At 40.2% G+C, this 19,710-nt stretch overlaps 1 protein-coding gene across 1 annotated transcript in view; it reads left to right on the top strand.

Moving 5' to 3' along the window:
* The window catches only part of GALNT4 (polypeptide N-acetylgalactosaminyltransferase 4), a 54,390-nt gene extending 35,765 nt beyond the window's left edge, over positions 1-18,625 (top strand). The window contains exons 6-11 of the mRNA XM_056520823.1: positions 1,053-1,170; positions 1,524-1,700; positions 1,897-2,028; positions 4,328-4,438; positions 14,247-14,399; positions 17,529-18,625. Coding sequence (XP_056376798.1) covers positions 1,053-1,170; positions 1,524-1,700; positions 1,897-2,028; positions 4,328-4,438; positions 14,247-14,399; positions 17,529-17,660 — 823 coding nt within the window. The 3' untranslated portion in view covers positions 17,661-18,625. The remainder of the gene's footprint in view (positions 1-1,052; positions 1,171-1,523; positions 1,701-1,896; positions 2,029-4,327; positions 4,439-14,246; positions 14,400-17,528) is intronic.
* The last annotated feature ends 1,085 nt before the right edge of the window (positions 18,626-19,710 follow it).

Here is a 19,710-nt window from a genome sequence, read left to right as displayed (position 1 = left end):
CACTTGCTGCAATTGAAGAGAGTTCTCTATTGTAACCCTATTAGTGTGGCTGGTAGCCCCAGCCTGATTGCTTACTTTGACCTTTACCATAGTAGATATCCTTTTGCCGCTTTTATTAAACTGTAGGCTATACAAAAAGGCTCTCGAACAGTGTGAACGTTTTTCCACATAACCTGGATCATAAATTTACACTTACCGTAATTGAATGTAAGGCTTTCGAGACAAGTGCTGGGTGCAGGACTTGCTAGGTCAGCCAATCACTGGCTGAGATGGGACACTTGTCTTGGAAGTTGAAGAAACCAGGGGACCAGACAGAGGCAAACCGAAACTGGGAGGGTGAGGTGCGTGACTTGATAAGTGTGTGTTTTTTTGTTTTTTCCTGCGCCTACCCCTCCCCCTGCCACCATATGATTTTTTTTAAACACTGGATAACCATGTTAAGTCACTAAACCTTAAAATCTATCTTCTCACTACTTGCATGTGAATGCAGTTCATGGGTCATTGTAAGCAGCCATTTTAGGCTGTCCAGGGATTTGTTGCACTTTGGAGGCAATATTTTCAGCTGGACAATATAGTTTACATATTGAAGATAGTCAAAAAGAAAATAAATGTCTGCTCACCCTTCACACATTGTAGCTCCAGTTACCGGGTAGGCCAGGTGCATGGTGTGTAGCTGCCATAGTACGATGAGACTGAGAAAGACTAAAATAGTGCAAAAAACAGACGTGTCTCGAGGAAAACCCCTTTTATCAAGGCATGCCTTGATAAAGGGTTTTCCCCAAAACACATCGTTGTTTTTTTTTTGCACTATTTTAATCCCCCCCCCCCCCCCCCCCCCCCCCTATTTTTGGATATGTTTTTAATGGACTAAATAAAGCATTCAAGTTTTACTATACAGTCTTCGGTATTTGGATCAGAGTGATGGTTTTCCTCTGTAAGGAAAGATCTTTCTTAGTTTACATATTACTCTTTAAAAAAAAAAAAAACATTTTTGTAAATTTTCTTTCTCTGGATTCTAAGTAGATGTAACATTTTATGTTGTATGTTTTCAGGTCTCCCACTATGGCGGGTGGACTGTTTGCTGTAAGCAAGAAATATTTTGAATACCTTGGAACTTATGACACAGGCATGGAAGTGTGGGGAGGAGAAAACCTGGAACTTTCATTCAGAGTATGTATCCATATAAACCTAGATTGATTGTGAAAAATTGTACATCTCATTCTCATCATCGTCTCAGGGTTGTGACTACCTTGAAGAAGCACTCCAGGAACTTTTTATTAAAAATACAGCATAGGCTATTAATAATGTAGAGGCTCTTCTGCATGTCTGTGTTAGTTGATGCATAGCCTCTCTGCCATCTTGAATTTTCCTTCTGATATGGTTTCCTAAAGCAGCCTAAATTTCCCATGATTCCTCTGGCTTTGCACAAACAGAGGGAGTGGACTCTCATCACTCCATTTGCATTGAATCATTTTCAGCCTGATCACATAAGATTTGTCTGATATATATTTAATCCTTTACAGGTTTGGCAGTGTGGTGGGACTCTAGAGATCCATCCTTGTTCTCATGTCGGACATGTTTTTCCCAAGAAGGCCCCGTATGCTAGACCAAACTTTTTACAGAATACTGCCCGTGCTGCTGAAGTGTGGATGGATGATTATAAGGAGCATTTCTACAACAGAAACCCACCTGCTAGAAAGGTATTTATATCAGTCTTTAAAAAGTCTACTGAATATAAGGACCTGAGGAGATTGTGAAGGTGTCCCTAGACAGCCTTCTTTCCCATCCTGTCCCTCCCTCCCACACCTAAGCCCCCCTTTTCCTCTGTTTGTTTTGTCTCTTGTTTTTAGCTTAAACTTAAAATGTTCCTACATTTTAATGCTTCCTTTATACTAGGAAAAATATGGAGATATTTCTGATCGAAAAATAGTCCGAGACAGACTGCAGTGCAAGAGTTTTGATTGGTACTTGAGAAATGTTTTTCCAGATCTACATGTGCCAGAAGATCGTCCTGGCTGGCATGGGGCGGCAAGTATACTCATTGATTCTATAATAATGTAGTCTGTGCCATTTAGAGGATTTTTTTTAAAGGTGATTTAAAAAAAAAAAAAAAAATCTCTTCCTCTAATAAAAATCACCCCCCCCCTTTTTAATTTTTCACCTATAAAAAAACTAAATAAAAAACAAACATTAACATATTTGGTAGCTCCCCTATGTGGAAATGTCAGAGCTATTATAATGTTATGTTGCTGATGAATCATGCATGGGTCAAGTAAAAAAAATACACAATACCAAAATAGCTGATATAATTTTTTTTTCTATGATCACATGCCCAAAAAATGAAATAAAATTAAAGAGCCCAATGTATCAGAAAAACTACATACACAAAACAAGCCCTCACACATCTCCATAGATGGAAAAATAAAAAAGTTAAAAGGTCAGAGCATGGTGATGCAAAGCAAATAATTTATCTTAGTACTGGAACCTACTTATTCTCTTACCTACCTCGGTCACCCTCCTGTACACAATATTCCATGTGTGATCTCACTATTGATTTGTATAAACTATGTTCTTTTCATATTTAAGCTTATTTTTCTGCATCCCACTTGTTGCTAGATTTAATTATACTACAAGTCTCTTTCAGTGCCAGTTTCACTTTACTATTTAATACATACAGTAATAAAAAAAAATTCTCTCATTCATTAACCTTTTACCTGTGGGCAGTGCGGGTCCTCAGTTGGCAGCAATGTCTTTTGCCTTTGTTGCAGTTGAGAGGGGTTTGCAGCTGCAGCGCTGTCACTTACAGCTAGCTTCCGTGGAAAAACAGTCTGTGAACGCTGCATTATCAAAGGAAATTACCCGCTCAGAGTGGGTCATCAGGATATTCTGGGGGAAATGCTCTGCACTTAGACCTAGGGACCTAGAAAGTACCCCAGTGCTGTGTGTTCTGCCCTCTAACTGCTAGGGGTACGGTAGGTGTAGTCCTGGCTGCCGCCTGTGTCATGGAGACACAGGGTGTAATGCAGTATAGTAGAGTAGGCCAATACATTATTAGCATGAAGTTAAGTTCTAAAATAATAATTCCTTATTGGGATAAGGAAAAATTAAAGTGTACATGTAATTAGCAAAACCTTTTATATGCCTGTGTTTGATTGACAGACCAGAAGCCTGCACAGAGCCCTGCTCGTCCTGCCCTCACTTCCTGTATTTGGTCTCACACATGCGATAGCTGCAGGGACAGCATTTTTTCACCAAAAAATATACAATTTTTTTAACCAATTATATTATATTCATATAATGTTATTATAGAAAAAGCTTTTGCTAACGACAGGTACAGTTTAAAAGAAAGTCTAAAATATTAACTAAAAATAAATTTAAAAAATGATTGTCTGAATTTTTTTAGTGCATACATTACATTTAAATAGAAACCCTAGACATATTGGCATCCACACATCTGAAAAACCCTAAATAATTAGTTTAACAGGATACTTAAAGGGGTACTCCACCCCTAGACATCTTATCCCCTATCCAAAGGATAGGGGATAAGACGTCAGATCGCCGGGGTCCCGCTGCTGGGGACCCGGGGATCGCTCCTGCAGCACCCCGCTATCATTACTGCACAGAGCGAGATCGCTCTGCACGTAATGAGGGGCAATACAGGGGCCGGAGCATAGTTACGTCACGGCTCCGCCCCTCGTGACGTCACAGCCCGCCCCCGTCAATACAAGTCTATGGGAGGGGGCATGGCGGTCGTCACGCCCCCTGCCATAGACTTGCATTAAGGGGATGGGCCGTGATGTCATGAGGGGCGGAGCCATGACTTCACGCTGCTCCGGCCCCTGTATCGCCCGTCATTACGCACAGAGCGAACTCGCTCTGTGCAGTAACGATGGCAGGGTGCCGCAGCGGCGATCCCCGGGGTCCCCAGCAGCGGGACCGCGGCGATCTAACATCTTATCCCCTATCCTTCGGATAGGGGATAAGATGTTTAGGGTCGGAGTACCCCTTTAAGGTGACACCTGCAACATATAAAAAAATAGACATATAGAAATGCCCCAAACACTTTTTTTTTTTCAGTTTTTACACCACAAAAAAGGTGTATAAATTCCATATTAATTTATATGTACTGCCAAACTAGGCAAACCAGAAAGTGTAGTATTTGACGCATAAAACACAGCCTCATACAGCAATGTCAATTAGAAAAAAAAATTTTTTGCCTTAAATGAGAGCCAAAAAAAGAAGAAATGATCTGGTCATTAGGGCCTTTTCAGACCAGATTATTGAGGAGTTAAACATTAAACTTGGTAATATTTCTTTTGTTGTTCAGATCCGCAGTATCGGCATAACTTCGGAGTGTCTAGATTATAATGCACCAGATCATAACCCTACAGGGGCTCATATTTCTCTGTTTGGATGTCATGGACAAGGAGGCAATCAGGTATATTTGCATTATGTTTAATATTGTAATGTTTCTACATTAACTTGTGAACATATACGGGGAATTTATCAATATCTGTACAGAGATAAAGTTGACCAGTTGCCCATAGCAACCAATTATGTGCATGTAATCTCTAAATTTTTGGTGTTGGCCACAAGTCATCTTCAAAGTTTACTATAAATTTACATTTTACTATCAATTATCAGGGAATCATTTAGATGGGCATGACCTTAACATTAAAAATAGGAGTGACTTTCAGGTGATGGGCGAGATTATACAGTCAGTGTGTATTAAGCAGACATTCCCCACAATGTACAAGATTAACACCCCCAACTGTATAATCCCACCCATCACTCCTATTATTTAAATTAAGTCCACACTCATCTGACTGATATACCCTTATTTGTCTGACAAACTGTAAACCCACACATCTTTGTAGAGTGTATCAAGAAAATGTAAAAGGGTGTGTTCTCAAGGTACCCCCAACTATTTAATGCAATCTTGTTTTCTGGAGGGTTGTGCACAGGTCCGCTTTAAAAAGGCCTCTGGAAAGTTAAAGAAGCAATCTGGTTGGTTGCTATAAGCAACTGGTCAACTTTCCCCTAATGAGTAAATGAATAAGCTTGTGCATCTTTAAACGGAACCTGTCAGGTGCTTTATGTGACCCAAACAGGAAGCATGAAACTAGCAACAGACCTTAGTACAACGAACTATGGTTCACGGTGAGGCTGTGTTGAACCTTTTTAATTTTTTTTTTTAATTTTTTTTTTTCCTTTTAGCCATTTACTTGCCAAAATACAGCTATATTCTGGCACATAGTAAACATCCCAAATGAAAAAAAATGTTTTATGGGTTCTAACTTTTGCTATACATACATACAAGTTCACATCACTGCTGAGCTTTGTCCCGCTTAGGGAAGCTAAACCGACCCATTGCACAACAGACACCACCAGGTCCCGACAGATCCTATTGACTTGAATGGAGTCTGTCAGGTGTCTATTATTTAGGGGAGTTGAGAAAGGTTGCAAAAAGTTTTGGACTTGAGCGGACAAAAAAAAATACTGCATGTGTGGTATTTTTGCTCCACTCATCTCCATCTTTTTTGCGACAGTGCTCCCTTTCTCTTTATATGTGTAAATGTAATGATGATATACTTAAAGATTACAAGCAAAAGGATAAGTTTATTGGGGAACACTGTACAGTTAAAGGCTACTTTAGTACCCCGTTGGGCTACCTTTATACTGGATACAAGATGAGATATGGTTGGGCATAAAGGTATACAGGTTCTGTCTGGTATCCTAAAGCACATTTGCCCACAGGTGTTCCAGCTGGGCCTGTAGATCCTGAACACTCGTAAGTTGCTGAAGCTGGTATTCCAACTGGTCCCGTAAATTCTGTTTTTGGTGATAAATCTGTTGACCATGTAGACAGACATTCCTGGCAAACCTTTGCTGTGTGTTGGTGAGTTTTATTGTTGTGCAAAATGCCAGTTTAAAGCCCTGCCATAAGAGGCAACACATGTCCTGTACATAGGAGCAGTTAGTGTCCCTCATACCACTACTAGGGGTAAAAGACTGTCTGACTCGACAGATCATCACACCAACTGTTGGGGTAATGTATTGCTCCACAGCAAAGATAGGATTGAAGTGCTCACCATAAGGCCTCCATACTCAAACTGACCTCCATCGGATCCCAAACAGACCCTGGATTTGTTGCTTAACCCATTGGGTACATCCTGGGAAGGGGGGAGCAGCTACGGAGTGGGATTGTGACGTCATTTCTCTCCGTATCACGTGGCCCCCATCTGGAATCAACAGCCAGTGGCCACAGCTAATAGCCTGCAGCAATAATCGCCGCTGCCAGGCTATTAAACCTTTAGATCCGGCGATCAAAGCTGATGGCGGGACCTAAAGCTGGTTGCTATGTGTGATTGGGATCACTGCGGGGCAATCGCGCAGTCCCGATCACCTTAATTGGCTGCCGGAGGGTCCCTACCTTCCTCTGTGCCATCTGATCTTATTTATGTTGCTCTAGCCTGCTTTGGCAGAGCGCAGATAACACTGATCAATGCTGTGCAATAGCCCAGCATTGATCAGTGTCAGGAATCAAAAGATTTCATGTTATAGCCCCCTATGAAAGAACTGTGCATAAACCCTCCCCCTAATAAAAGTCCCCCTTTTCCCATTTTTAAATAAAATAATGTAATAAAAAATAAACGTGATATCACCGCGTGTGTAAATGTCTGAATTATCAAAATATTATGTTAATTAAACTGCACAGTAAATGGTGTAAACATAAAAAAATAAATAAATACCAAAGTCCTTAATTGTGCATTTTTGGTCACTTCATATAGCTGGCAACAGTGCTCTCTGCTGAAATCTCTGCTTGTCTTGGGAACTGCACAGAATAGTAGAAGTTTGCTATGGGGATTATCTTCTAAACTAGGCGGTTCCCGAGACAGGTGTCATCAGAGAGCACTTAGACAGAAAAGAACAACTCAACTTCAGCAGCTCATAAGTACTGAAAGGATTAAGATTTTTTAACAGAAGTAATTTACAAATCTGTTTAACTTTCTGGAGCCAGTTCATATATAAAAATAACCCCTGTAAGCCTACTAATTTTCTCACTAAAAATTATAATTTTTTTTCACTAGGAAAATAAAACAATCTATATAAATTGGGTATCGTAGGAATCATATGGACCTACAGAATAAAGATAATGTGTCATTTTTACTGAAAAGTGGACTACGTAAAAACGCAACCCCCTAAAATTTGCATAATATATATATATATATATATATATATATATATTTTTTTTTTTTACAATTTTTCCCCACAAAGATTTTATTTTTATTTTTTTTACTTCACCATGCATTTTGCCCCACAAATCATTTTTGTTTGGTTTCATCGTAGATTTTGTGGTGAAATGATTGATGTCATTAAAAGGAAAATTGGTAGCACATAAAACAAGCACTCATATGTACAGCACTCACATGAAATCATTATTATTTTTAGAAGTGGAGGAGGAAAAAATGAAAGTGTAAGGGTATTTTCAGACTACGGAATTCCCTGCGGAATTACGCGGTGTGAACTTTAACATTAGTGTGAATGGGTCTCCGTGAGACCCGTTCACACTGCGGAATTTCAGCGGCAGACAATTCCGCCGCTGAAATTGTTCCGCACAGAGAATGAACATGTTCAGGCTGAATCTCCGCTCGCTGAATTCAGCGAGCGGAGATTCCGTTCACACACTAGTTTGAACATACCCTAAAGGGGTTGTCCACCTTTTTTTAATTAATTTTTTTCAAATGCCCAAATGCACTAAAATAACAAACTGTTATTTACCTCCACCCATTCCATCGCTCTAGTCTAGCTTTAGGAGTAGAGGTGACCACTGCAGCAAATCAATGGCCTCAGCAGTCAGGCTCTATATTCCTGTCATCACTGCTCAGTGGTGGGAGCCATGATGCCAGGAGTACAAAGTGGGACGGCTGAGGGCGCTGATTAGCTATGCTGGCCACATGACCTCCGCTCCTAAAACAAGGCGTGTTGAGTGGGGGCATAACAGGCGATCAGTGTGGGAACGAAGAGGAGGTAAGCAACAGTTTAGTTTAATGCATTGGGGGGGGCTGCAAAAAAAGAAAAAAGGTGTCTTCACCTTTCCTGTTAAAAGATGGATAACCCCTTTTAAATGGGTACTCTGCACCCCTAGACATCTTAAAGGATAGGGATAAGATGTCAGATCGCCGGGTTCCCGCTGCTGGGGACCCCCGTGATCTCGGCTGCAGCACCCACCTGGATGGCTTCCACCTCACACCGGCAACGCTGGAGGCTTCGGATGCCGACCACAATGGCGGACGAGCGTGACGTCACGCCCCGCCCCTCAATGCAAGTCTATGGGAGGAGGCGTGACGGACCTCCCATAGACTTGCATTGAGGGGGCACGCTCGTCCGCCATTGTGGTTGGGATCCGAAGCCTCCAGTGTTGATGGTGTGAGGTGGAAGCCATCCAGGTGGGTGCTGCAGACGAGATCCACTGTGTCCCCAGCAACGGGACCCAGGCGGTCTGACATCTTATACCCTATCCTTTGGATAGGGGTTAAGATGTCTAGGGGTGTGGAGTACCCCTTTAAGCATATGGGGGAGATTTATCAAACTCTGTGAGAGAAAAAATAGAGTGATTTTCCCACAACAACCATTCACAACTCAGCTAACAAGCTCTGGTAAAGTGAAAGCTGAGCTGTGATTGGTTGCTGTGAGAAAATCACTCCACTTTTTCTCTCACACAGTTTGATAAATCTGGGCCTATATGTTTCCAGTCCATAACATTCCAGGTTTTGCATGCTGAGATTTATCAAAACCTGTATGGAGGAATAGTTGCCCAGTTTCTCACAGTAACCAATCAGATGACTTATTTAATTTTTAAAAAGGCCTGGTTGGTTTCTATGGGCAACTGGTTAACCTTTTCTCTGATCAAGTTTTCGTAAATCTCCCTCAATGAGTGTATATAATTTTTACTTGGGACAATGGGGGACATGTATCAAAGATTTTACCCCTGTTTTGTGTGTATTTTTTTGCGCAAAATTTTGCGCAAGCGCTTGTTTTTTCCCATTTTTTTGCGCACGTTTTGGTAGAGCATGTCCTCCAGATGTGGCCTAATCACGGTACCTTGGAGTGACATCTATAGTACACATGGATTTATTACCTGCGTTCTTTTCCTTTGCACCAAAAATTTTGACGCACGTGCGTCTTTTCCCCCATAAATATAAGCCAACTTTAACTGCACGTAGCAATCCTTTCTATTTCTGAAGGAAAGTTCTACTAAGGAACCACCAGAATGTTTTTACTTTCCTATCTCAATTCCTCATTTGGTTTGCTTTATATTGCTTTTTACTCCTTGGTTATTCCAAAGCACTTTTAAAATAATTTGCATATAGAATATTTGTTTCCAGTTCAGTTATTCATTAGATCACTTGTATATTGGTTTTGTTATTTTATGATCCAACAATTTAATACATTTACATAGGAAATGTTTGATAACTTATCATTGAACAAGTTCCGTCACATTAAAATAGCTTTGTAATCCACTTAACACTGTAGATCATTCTCCTTTTATTTTTAAAATTTACTGCTTTCCGTTATACTTTTCCCCAGCGCCCGGTAAGATGGTGGCTATCACTGATAACCAGCCATCTAACCATTTGACCATCTGGGCATGCTGGGAGTTGTAGTTTTGCAACATCTGGAGGGCCACAGTTTGGAGACCACTGTATAATGGTCTCCAATCTGTGCTCTTCCAGATGTTCCAAAATTACAAATCTCAGCATGCCCACTCTGTCGAGGCATGCTGGGAGTTGTAGTTCTGTAACATCTGGAAGACCACAGATTGGAGACCATTATACAGTGGTCTACAAACTGTGGACCTCCAGCTGTTGCAAAACTACAACTCCCAGCATGCCCAGACTGCCAATGTATCCTGGGAGTTGTAGTTTGTCAACATCTGACCCTTCAGATATTGCCGAAATACAACTTCCAGCATAGTTTTGCAACAGCTGGAGGCACACTAGTTGGGAAACATTGTTCGTTTCCTAACTTTTTCCCAACCCGTGTGCCTCCAGCTGTGCCTCCAAACTATAACGCCCAGCATGCACTGACAGACCATTCATGCTGGGAATTGAAGTTGTGCAACAGCTGGAGGCAGACTGGTTTGGAAACACTAAGTTAAGTAAAAAACTTTCAAGTGTTTTGCAACCAGTGTGCCTTCAGCTGTTGCATAACTACAACCCTCAGCATGCACGGACTGCCAAAGGGCATGCTGGGAGTTGTAGCAGTATGCCTCCAGCTGTTGCATAACTACATGTTCCAGCATGTCCTTCTGCTGTCACTGCATGCTGAGATTTGAAGTTTTTACAACAGCTAAAGGCACACTGGTTGCGAAACACTGAGTCCGTTTCCGTGTTTAGCAACCAGTGTGCCTCCAGCTGTTGCAAAACTACAACTCCCAGCATGCACGGACAGCCAAAGGGCATGCTCTGAGTTGTAGTTTTGCAACAGCTGGATGTTCCCCCTCCCCCCCCCCCCCAATGTGAATGGACAGGGTACACTCACATGGGCGGAGGTTTACAGGGAGTGCTGCAAGATTGAGATGCAGCAAACTCGCTGTCAACCCCCGCCCGTGTGACTGTACCCTAAAAACACTACACTACACTTAAATAAAATAAGTAAAAAACACTATATATACACATACCGCTACACAGCCCCCCTCCCCTCCCCAATAAATATGAACAACGTCTGGTAACGCACTGTTTCCAAAATGGAGCCTCCAGCTGTTGCAAAACAACAACTCCCAGTATTGCCGGACAGACATTGACTGTCCAGGCATGTTGGGAGTTTTGCCACAGCTGGAGGCACCCTGTTAGGGGTATTCTATGCCAGTGTTTCCCAATGTCCACCCCTATGCAAAACCCTAATTTAGGCCTCAAATGTGCATGGCGCTCTCTCACTTTGGAGCCCTGTCGTATTTCAAGGCAACATTTTAGGGTCACATATCGCCGTACTCGGGAGAAATTGCCTTACAGATTTTGGGGGACTTTTTCTCCTTTTACCCATTATGAAAAGGAACAGTTGGAGTCTACACCAGTATGTTAGTGTATAAAAATAAAATTATTTACACTGACATGCAGGTATTGCCACATACTTTACATTTTCACAAGAGGTAAATGGGGAAAAAAGATCCCCATTTTTTGGGACACAATTTAGCCAGAGTACGGAGATACCACATATGTGGGCGCAAAGTGCTCTGCGGGCGCACAACAAGGCCCATAAGGTAGAGTGCACCATGTACATTTGAGGTGATTTGCACAGGGGTGTCACATATGTTAAATGAAGAATAAGGACATTGGTATAATTGATGTGTTATAATTGGGTGCAAAAAGTGGTATTATTGTGAGATTAAAACTCTACATAATGAAGAAAAAAAATTCTAAAACTAATAACGAGGACACACTTACTGTTTAGGTGCAGATACGCTGCAGACAAAGCTCCTACTAAATAGAGCTGCAGTGTAAATTTATGCTCTGAGGAGAATTCTAAATTTAAACGCAATTCAAGAAAGTAGCTGCACAAGAATGATAAATTTAACGCAGCTGCACCAAATTTAGACAACAGGCAGAGGGGGTAAAAAACTTCTATTATACACTGGAAATGATACATGTCCCCCAATGAGTATAGGGGATCATGTGTGTGTACCAAGGAATTTTCAACATTGTATAGTAAGGACTACAGTGAATTAGGACCTCTGTTTGCATAAATATTATTTTGAAATGACTTTTATAAAGCATACTAGCTGAGTACCCGGCGTTGCCCATTTTTTCCTTCCTAATCCTTGCAGAGGAGGAAAATAAACAAAGGAGGAAGCTTTTGACTTCATATCCCGTCCTCCCTATATTGTTGCCATATCCCTTTCTCATATCCGTCCTCCTATCCCGACCTCCTATCCCGACCTGTAATATGTGTACCAGGTATTGAAATATCTCCAGCCGTACAAAAGTTATGTGGGAACATACATTTCCCATTGATTTGCATGGGACTTTAAACAAAAACCCCGACCCTGGCAAATGGGGGTGAGTAAGGGTTAAATTACCTATCCTATGTTTGTTGTTGACATCACGTTTGGACGTGATGCTGGAACATACACATACACACATTGGGGGACATTTCCTAATCTAGTCTATTCTGTGTATGCTTATAGACCAGCGTATGTGGTAGTCTCCTGTCTATTGTGCTCCTAATTTATCAAAGGTCTCACAGCCCTTGATAAATTCTGTGCTCAGACTTCAGGGTCTACAGCTGAAACTGCATTTAGACCTGCTCCAACATGGTCTGACATTTCAGCGTATTTTGGGCAGATGCGAATTGTCGCACTTGATAAATTCAGCACCAATGCATTTTCCAATGCATTTCCGTCTAAAATAGACTTGCATGCATCATGTTCTAAAAATCCTCTACAGCAAAAGTCGCAGAAAAGTCGCACATATTTAGACTGTAACTTTCTGTGCGACAAATTTAGACAGGAAAAACCAGTCTAAATCCTTTGATAAATCTCCCCAATTGAGTTTTATATATATATATAGTACCCGGCGTTGCCCCGTTTTTCCTTCCTAATCCTTGTTGGGGAGGAAAATAAACAAAGGAGGAAGCTTTTGACTTCATATGCAGTCCTCATATATTGTTGTTATATCCCAACCCCACATCTCGACCTCCTGTCCCGACCTCCTGTCCCGACCTCCTGTCCCGACCTCCTGTCCCGACCTCCTGTCCCGACCTCCTGTCCCGACCTCCTGTCCCGACCTCCTGTCCCGACCTCCTGTCCCGACCTCCTGTCCCGACCTCCTGTCCCGTCCTCCTGTCCCGTCCTCCTGTCCCGTCCTCCTGTCCCGACCTCCTGTCCCGACCTCCTGTCCTCAAATCCCGACCCGTAATATGTGTAACAAGCATTGAAATGGCTACAGCCGTACAGAAATTATATGGGAAAATACATTTCCCATTGATTTGCATTGGACTTTAAACAAAAACCCCGTCCCTCACAAATGGGGGTAGTTAAGGGTTAAATTAACTATCCTATATTTTAAGTGGACATATAAGTAATATGTGACCAAGTATTATCGAAATATCTCCAGCCGTTTGGAAGTTATGCAGTAACATATATTTCCCATTGACTTGCATAGGACTTTAAACATAAGCCCCGCCCCTGGAAAATGGGGGTGAGTAAGGGTTAAATCACCTATCCTATGTTTGTTGTTGACATATAAATAACGTGTGCCAAGTTTCATGTTAATATCTTTAGCCGTTTGAAAGTTTTTGTGGAACATACACACATACATACATACACACACACACACACACACACACACACACACACACACACACACACACACGTTGAGTTTTATATATATATATATATATATATATATATATATATATATATATATATATATATATAGACTAGCTGAGTACCCGGCGTTGTCCGGTTTTTCCTTCCTAATCCTTGTTGGGGAGGAAAATAAACAAAGGAGGAAGCTTTTGACTTCATATCCCGTCCTCATATATTGTTGTCATATCCCGACCTCCTATCCCGACCTCCTATGTCTATCTCCTATCCCGACCTCCTATGTCTACCTCCTATCCCGACCCGTAATATGTGTACCAGTTATTGAAATATCTCCAGCCGTACGGAAGTTATGTGGGAACATACATTTCCCATTGATTTGCATGGGACTTTAAACAAAAACCCCGACCCTCACAAATGGGGGTAGTTAAGGGTTAAATTAACTATCCTATATTTTAAGTGGATATATAAGTAACATGTGACCAAGTATTATGGAAATATCTCCAGCCGTTTGGAAGTTATGCAGTAACATATATTTCCCATTGACTTGTATGGGACTTTAAACATAAACCCCGCCCCTGGCAAATGGGGGTGATTAAGGGTTAAATCACCTATCCTATGTTTGTTGTTGACATATAAGTAACGTGTGTGCCAAGTTTTATGTTAATATCTTTAGCCGTTTGGACGTGATGCTGGAACATATACACATACATACATGCATACACACACACACACACACATACACACGTTGAGTTTTATATATATATATATATATATAGATATGTGGCTATAGGAAAAAATGATCAAGCAGTTTAGCAAAAAATGTTTTCGCTGTATAAATATTATATATTTTTTTAAATTACATTGTAGTACAACTGTTCATGTTGACCATGACTGTGTGTATACATTTGATCTCTTTCAGTTTTTCGAATATACAACCAAACGTGAGATTCGTTTTAATTCGGTCACTGAATTGTGTGCAGAAGTCCCAGAACATGAAACGTATGTAGGGATGAGAAATTGTCCTAAAGATGGTAGTCCTGCGCCTCATAACATTATTTGGGAGTTTCGACTTGTAAGTATTATCATAGATTTACTTTTTATTTTACTGTATACTGTTTTTGTGTAAAGTTATGTAACTTCAGTCTAACATTTCAATAATGCTTAAAGGGGTATTCCAGGCCAAAACTTTTTTTTATAAATCAACTGGCTCTGGAAAGTTAAACAGATTTGTAAATTACTTCTATTAAAAAAATCTTAATCCTTCCAATAGTTATTAGCTTCTGAAGTTGAGTTGTTTTCTGTCTAACTGCTCTCTGATGACTCACGTCCCGGGAGCTGTGCAGTTCCTATGGGGATATTCTCCAATCATGCACAGCTCCCGGGACGTGACATCATCATTGAGCAGTTAGACATAAAACTTCAGAAGCTAATAACTATTGGAAGGATTAAGATTTGTTAATAGAAGTAATTTACAAATCTGTTTAACTTTCCGGAGCCAGTTGATATATAAAAAAAAAGTTTTGTTCTGGAATACCCCTTTAATTCAATTATTTTATCTACATTTTAAAATCTTCTTCACTGGTTTTAGTCGTGTGCAAAACATCATTATAGTTGTGTTATAATCTTTATAAAGCACAATCATTGCTTGTACTAAATAAAACAATAAAAATAGAGAAAAGTTGCAGTAACTTGCATTTCACCACAGGAAGTTCTTTTATTTTTGCATTTTTCTGTCTGACCACAGTGCTCTCTGCTGACACCTCTGTCCATGCCAGGAACTGTCTAGAGCAGGAGCAAATCCCCATAGCAAATCTCTCCTGCTCTGGACAGTTCCTGACATGGACAGAGGTGTCAGCAGAGAGCACTGTGGTCCGACAGAAAAGAAATTAAAAAAGAAAAGAACTTCCTCTGTAGTATACAGCAGCTGATAAGTATTGTAAGGATTAAGATTTTTTAATAAAATTTACTTTCAAATTTGTTTAACTTTCTGGCACCAGTTGATTTAAAAAAAATGTTTTCCACTGGAGTACCCCTTTAAGTTAAGTATTTGAAGATGGCAAAATCGGCAACAATACTAAACATGACTTAGTTGGTAACAAAAGGCCTAATATGAAGCAAAAAAGACACCAGCCGATTCAGATTGAATCCGTGGAATCATGCAGTTTACTCTACATTCGGTCTTTAGCATTCAGTGCTGCAGAGTCTGCAGCTACAAGTAGATGTGGTGATGTGCGATAGGTGAGAGGACCTATAGCCATACTCGTAATAAAGAATACAAGTGTAGAGAAGAAAAAAAACACTGTATTTAGGCGATGCTTCAGTCACCAGAAATCCAAGGAATGCAGGATTTTGAGATTTTTTTTTTAAAGACAATACATAAAAAAAATTATGATGATAAGGACAATTAGGCATTTCGGGGTCACCTACCCGTTCCTCAGATTGTCTGAATTACTATAGTCACCAGCAGCTCTTTATATGCTGTACCAAATGCAGGTAAGTGTGTTCTATGTTTAATATTCTCAGTTTTCTTTACCTCAAGAGGGTATAATACACGAGGCGCTGCCTCCCGGTTCTTGTTTTTTCTACTTTTACTCCTAATAAAGAAGGCAATTAATGTTTTTAAGCAGACCCAGATCAGGTGTCTAATTTGGAGAGAAAAAAAAAATATGATTTTCCAGATGCTCAGGTCTTGAAGTATTGTGAGCCAAAATTAGCTAAATCTGTAACCTCTTCCAAACCCATATTTTCCACCACGAGATTTGAATAAGGGCTTACTTCTAGTGGGACAAGTTCTACTTTTTATTGCCACCCTTCATTTTACCATATAAGGTATTGTGAAACCAGAAAATTTGTGGGGTAAAATAAAAAATCCCACAAAAAACTATTTCACAATCTTTTTAAATTTTTTTCATAATACAATCACATAAAACAGTTGTAATATTCTGACCCCTATTACTCTATATTTTTTTTTGTCAGCAGAGCTGTGTGAGGGATAGATTTTTTGCCATGTGATTGGTACCTTTTTAAGGTCGATGTAACTTTTTGATAGCTTTTTATTCCATTTTTTTCTGGTATGTGATCAGCACATTCTGACAAATAAGCAATTCTGGAAATTGGTATCTTTTTTTGTTTATGGGTAATCCATAAGCTTAGGTAACCATAAGCCAGGACACTTTTTTTTTTAAACTCGTTGGGGACAGAGGGCGTACAGGTATGCCCTCGCATCCTGGTACTTAAGGACAGAGGGCGTACCTGTACGGCCGTGGGGATTTCGGTCCCCGCCACGGGGCGGGTGGGGACCGGACTGGGATGACTGCTGATATCTATGAATTTTTTATTTTTTTTTCCATTTTTCTGCTATTCCTGTGAAACACCTGAAGGGTTAACAACCTTTTTGAATGTAATTTTCAATACTTTGAGGGGTGCAGTTTTCATAATGGGGTCCATTATAGGTGATTTCAAACATAAAGACCCTCAAATTCACTTCTAAACTTTTCTGGAAAAATTGGAAAATTGCTGCTATACTTTGAAGCCCTCTAATGTCTTCAAAAAGTAAAAGCATGTCAACTTTATGATGCAAACATAAAGTAGACATATTGTATATGTGAATTAATATGTAATTTATTTGACATATCCCTTTTCATTACAAGCAGAGAAATTCAAAGTTAGAGAAATGCAACATTTTCAAAATTTTCCAGAAATGTTTGAATTTTCCACCAAGAAATGATGCAAGTATAGATGTAAATTTACCACTATTATAAAGTAGAATATGTCACGCAAAAACAAACTCTGAATCAAATTTATAAGTAAAAGCATCCCAGAGTTATTAATGCATAAAGCAATAGAGGTCAGATTTGCAAAAAATGCTCCCGTCCTTAGGGTTATAATGGGCTCTGTCCCCAAGGGGTTAAATGCATTTACAATTAAGGAGTGAGGTGTAAGCTGGACTGTGTCTAACAGGCAGTGAATAGCAGATTGCAGAGAAGTGAGACGCCTAGTGGCCAAGACTTCAGAGCTGATTTGTGGAGTAAAGAGTCATTTTGGGTAAATTAGTGATTTACAAATATTTTAGAAATCACATACACGATCAAATGAAGGTAAGTTGTTTAAAATGACAGTGACCATTTAAATGTGTCATGCAGCATATTGGTACTTGAATACTGAAACGATACATAACAACAGCTTTTGTATTTCTGTACAGGATGGAACAATATATCATCCTAATTCAGACAAATGCCTTAGCTCGTATCGTACATCAGAGGGTCGTGCAGATGTGCAGATGCAGCCTTGTAACTCCTTGGATAAGAATCAGCTTTGGAAGTTTGAAAGGTAGAAGAAAATGGCTGGAATCCACAAATATGCACAAGGGGCGGAATAGAAATGTCTTCAGTTTACATAAAAAGCTCCAAGCCCAGAAGATATAATTTCACAAAGGCAGGTTAACTTGACTGACCTAATATTTGCCTGACTGCATTTCAGCAGAAAGCCTTGCCAGCATTTAACAATACTCTCCATTTTCTTAAGTGCCTTTTTGTACATGATGGTACATAACACAATTGTTTATGGCTGTTGATATGTTTATTTATTTGTATGTGATTTGTGAGTAATGTTGAATTTTAGAACTTATTTTGGTGTAAAAGAAGGTTTTCTTCAGTGCCACTTCTTTATATCATATGAAAATGTGCAACAGTACATTAGCTTGCTCTGTGTCCTTGCCAGGCACTTAAATAGTGCACAATGTGTGACCGAAACAATGACAAAAAAACTATTTGCATTTCCTGTAGAAAACCATTTTGTTTAAAGTTTGTACATTGCTTTTGTGAAGGAACAAAAAAAATATGCAGGTGCCTGCAAGTATTTCTGTTAACCGATCAGAGGTATAGAGAATCAGAGAATCCACAAGGCTCTAACAAAGACCAGCCCTAAATAGTACCATGGGGTCCAGCCGAGGACAACATTTCCTGTGGATAATTTACTACTAGAATTTTATCTTTTCCACATCAAGCCTTTTGGTTATGATTCATATGTTTGCAATGAAATATAGTTTATATTGTTATATTGTAATTCAAAGTGCACATGCACTATTTGTATGCCTGGATAGTGGCCTATAGATAAATTTCATGAGATTACCCACTGTATAGAATAAAGTATCATATTCTTGACAGCAGGTATCATACGTTATATAGAAATCTCCTATAGGACTACAATTCCTAGTCGAAATCCAAAAAGTGTACAATTTCCAGTCATATTAATTGTGTGTGTGTATGTATATATATGTGTGTGTGTATATATATATATATATATATATATATATATATAATCATACATAGGACAGCAACACTCCCAGGTAGTGAAAAAAAATTTGGTCTTTATTCACAAATGTGCAGGCGACGCCTGCACATTTGTGAATAAAGACCAGATTTTTTTCACTACCTGGGAGTGCTGCTGTCCTAAGTATGCTGTGTGAAGTTTGGGATCCCTCACCTAGATCCTTATACAGACTGCACACCGACATCCTATTATTTGGTGTGCTGCAAATTTTTTGGGGGGAGATCTATTACATATACACACACACAAACAGTGGATGTACACACAAAAATTGTTCATCATAACTATATATTTTATAGATAAATATATTGAGCTTAGATGCAGTCTTATCTAGGGAATGGACTAGATTTAGACCTGTATATCTGTTGGAAAGCCAGTTCTAAAAATTACTGTATCAGATAGATATATGATTGAAAGAACACTAATTCCAAATCTGTCATTCTGTGCACTGCATAGCAGCAAAGCAGTTGTAAATAGTATTTTGTAGAGTCACAGGAATGCAGTAGCGTGCAGTGTACAGGCTGTCCCTGGCTTCCTGCACCAGGATCGGCAGCATATTAAGGAGCTGCTTTGCATATTTCTCTATCTGCAGAGGAGTGCAAGCAAGTATAAGGGTACGTGCACAAAAGCGGACCCACAGCATATTTCACGTTGCAGATCCACCGCTGAAGGACCGCTGCATGGTGGCTTTACATGTGCCTGCTTGGAGCAGCAATATGCTGCTACGAGTAGACACACTGCTATGTGCGAGTTGCCGCGGATGCGCGGTGTACCCCCACACATCGCAGCCACTCCCCCTGGTCCATGAGCTAGGCCGAGAGCTGCCACGATGTGCGAGTATACTCCGCATGCGTGCTGCGACTCGCACAATAAAGTGTGTTTGCTCGTAGTGGCGTATTGCCGCTCTGAGCAGGCACATATAAACCACAATGCAGGGGTCCTTCAGCGGCAGATGTGCAGCGTAAAATACGCTGTGGGTCTGCTCATGGGAAAGAACCCTAAGGCTATGTTCACACCATGGAATTTCTGCTATTCCACAAAAATTCCGCACAGAA

The sequence above is a fragment of the Hyla sarda genome, chromosome 5 (assembly GCF_029499605.1).
Source record: "Hyla sarda isolate aHylSar1 chromosome 5, aHylSar1.hap1, whole genome shotgun sequence".
Classification (NCBI taxonomy): Eukaryota; Metazoa; Chordata; class Amphibia; order Anura; family Hylidae; genus Hyla; species Hyla sarda.
This window is presented reverse-complemented; position numbering and strand designations above follow the sequence as displayed.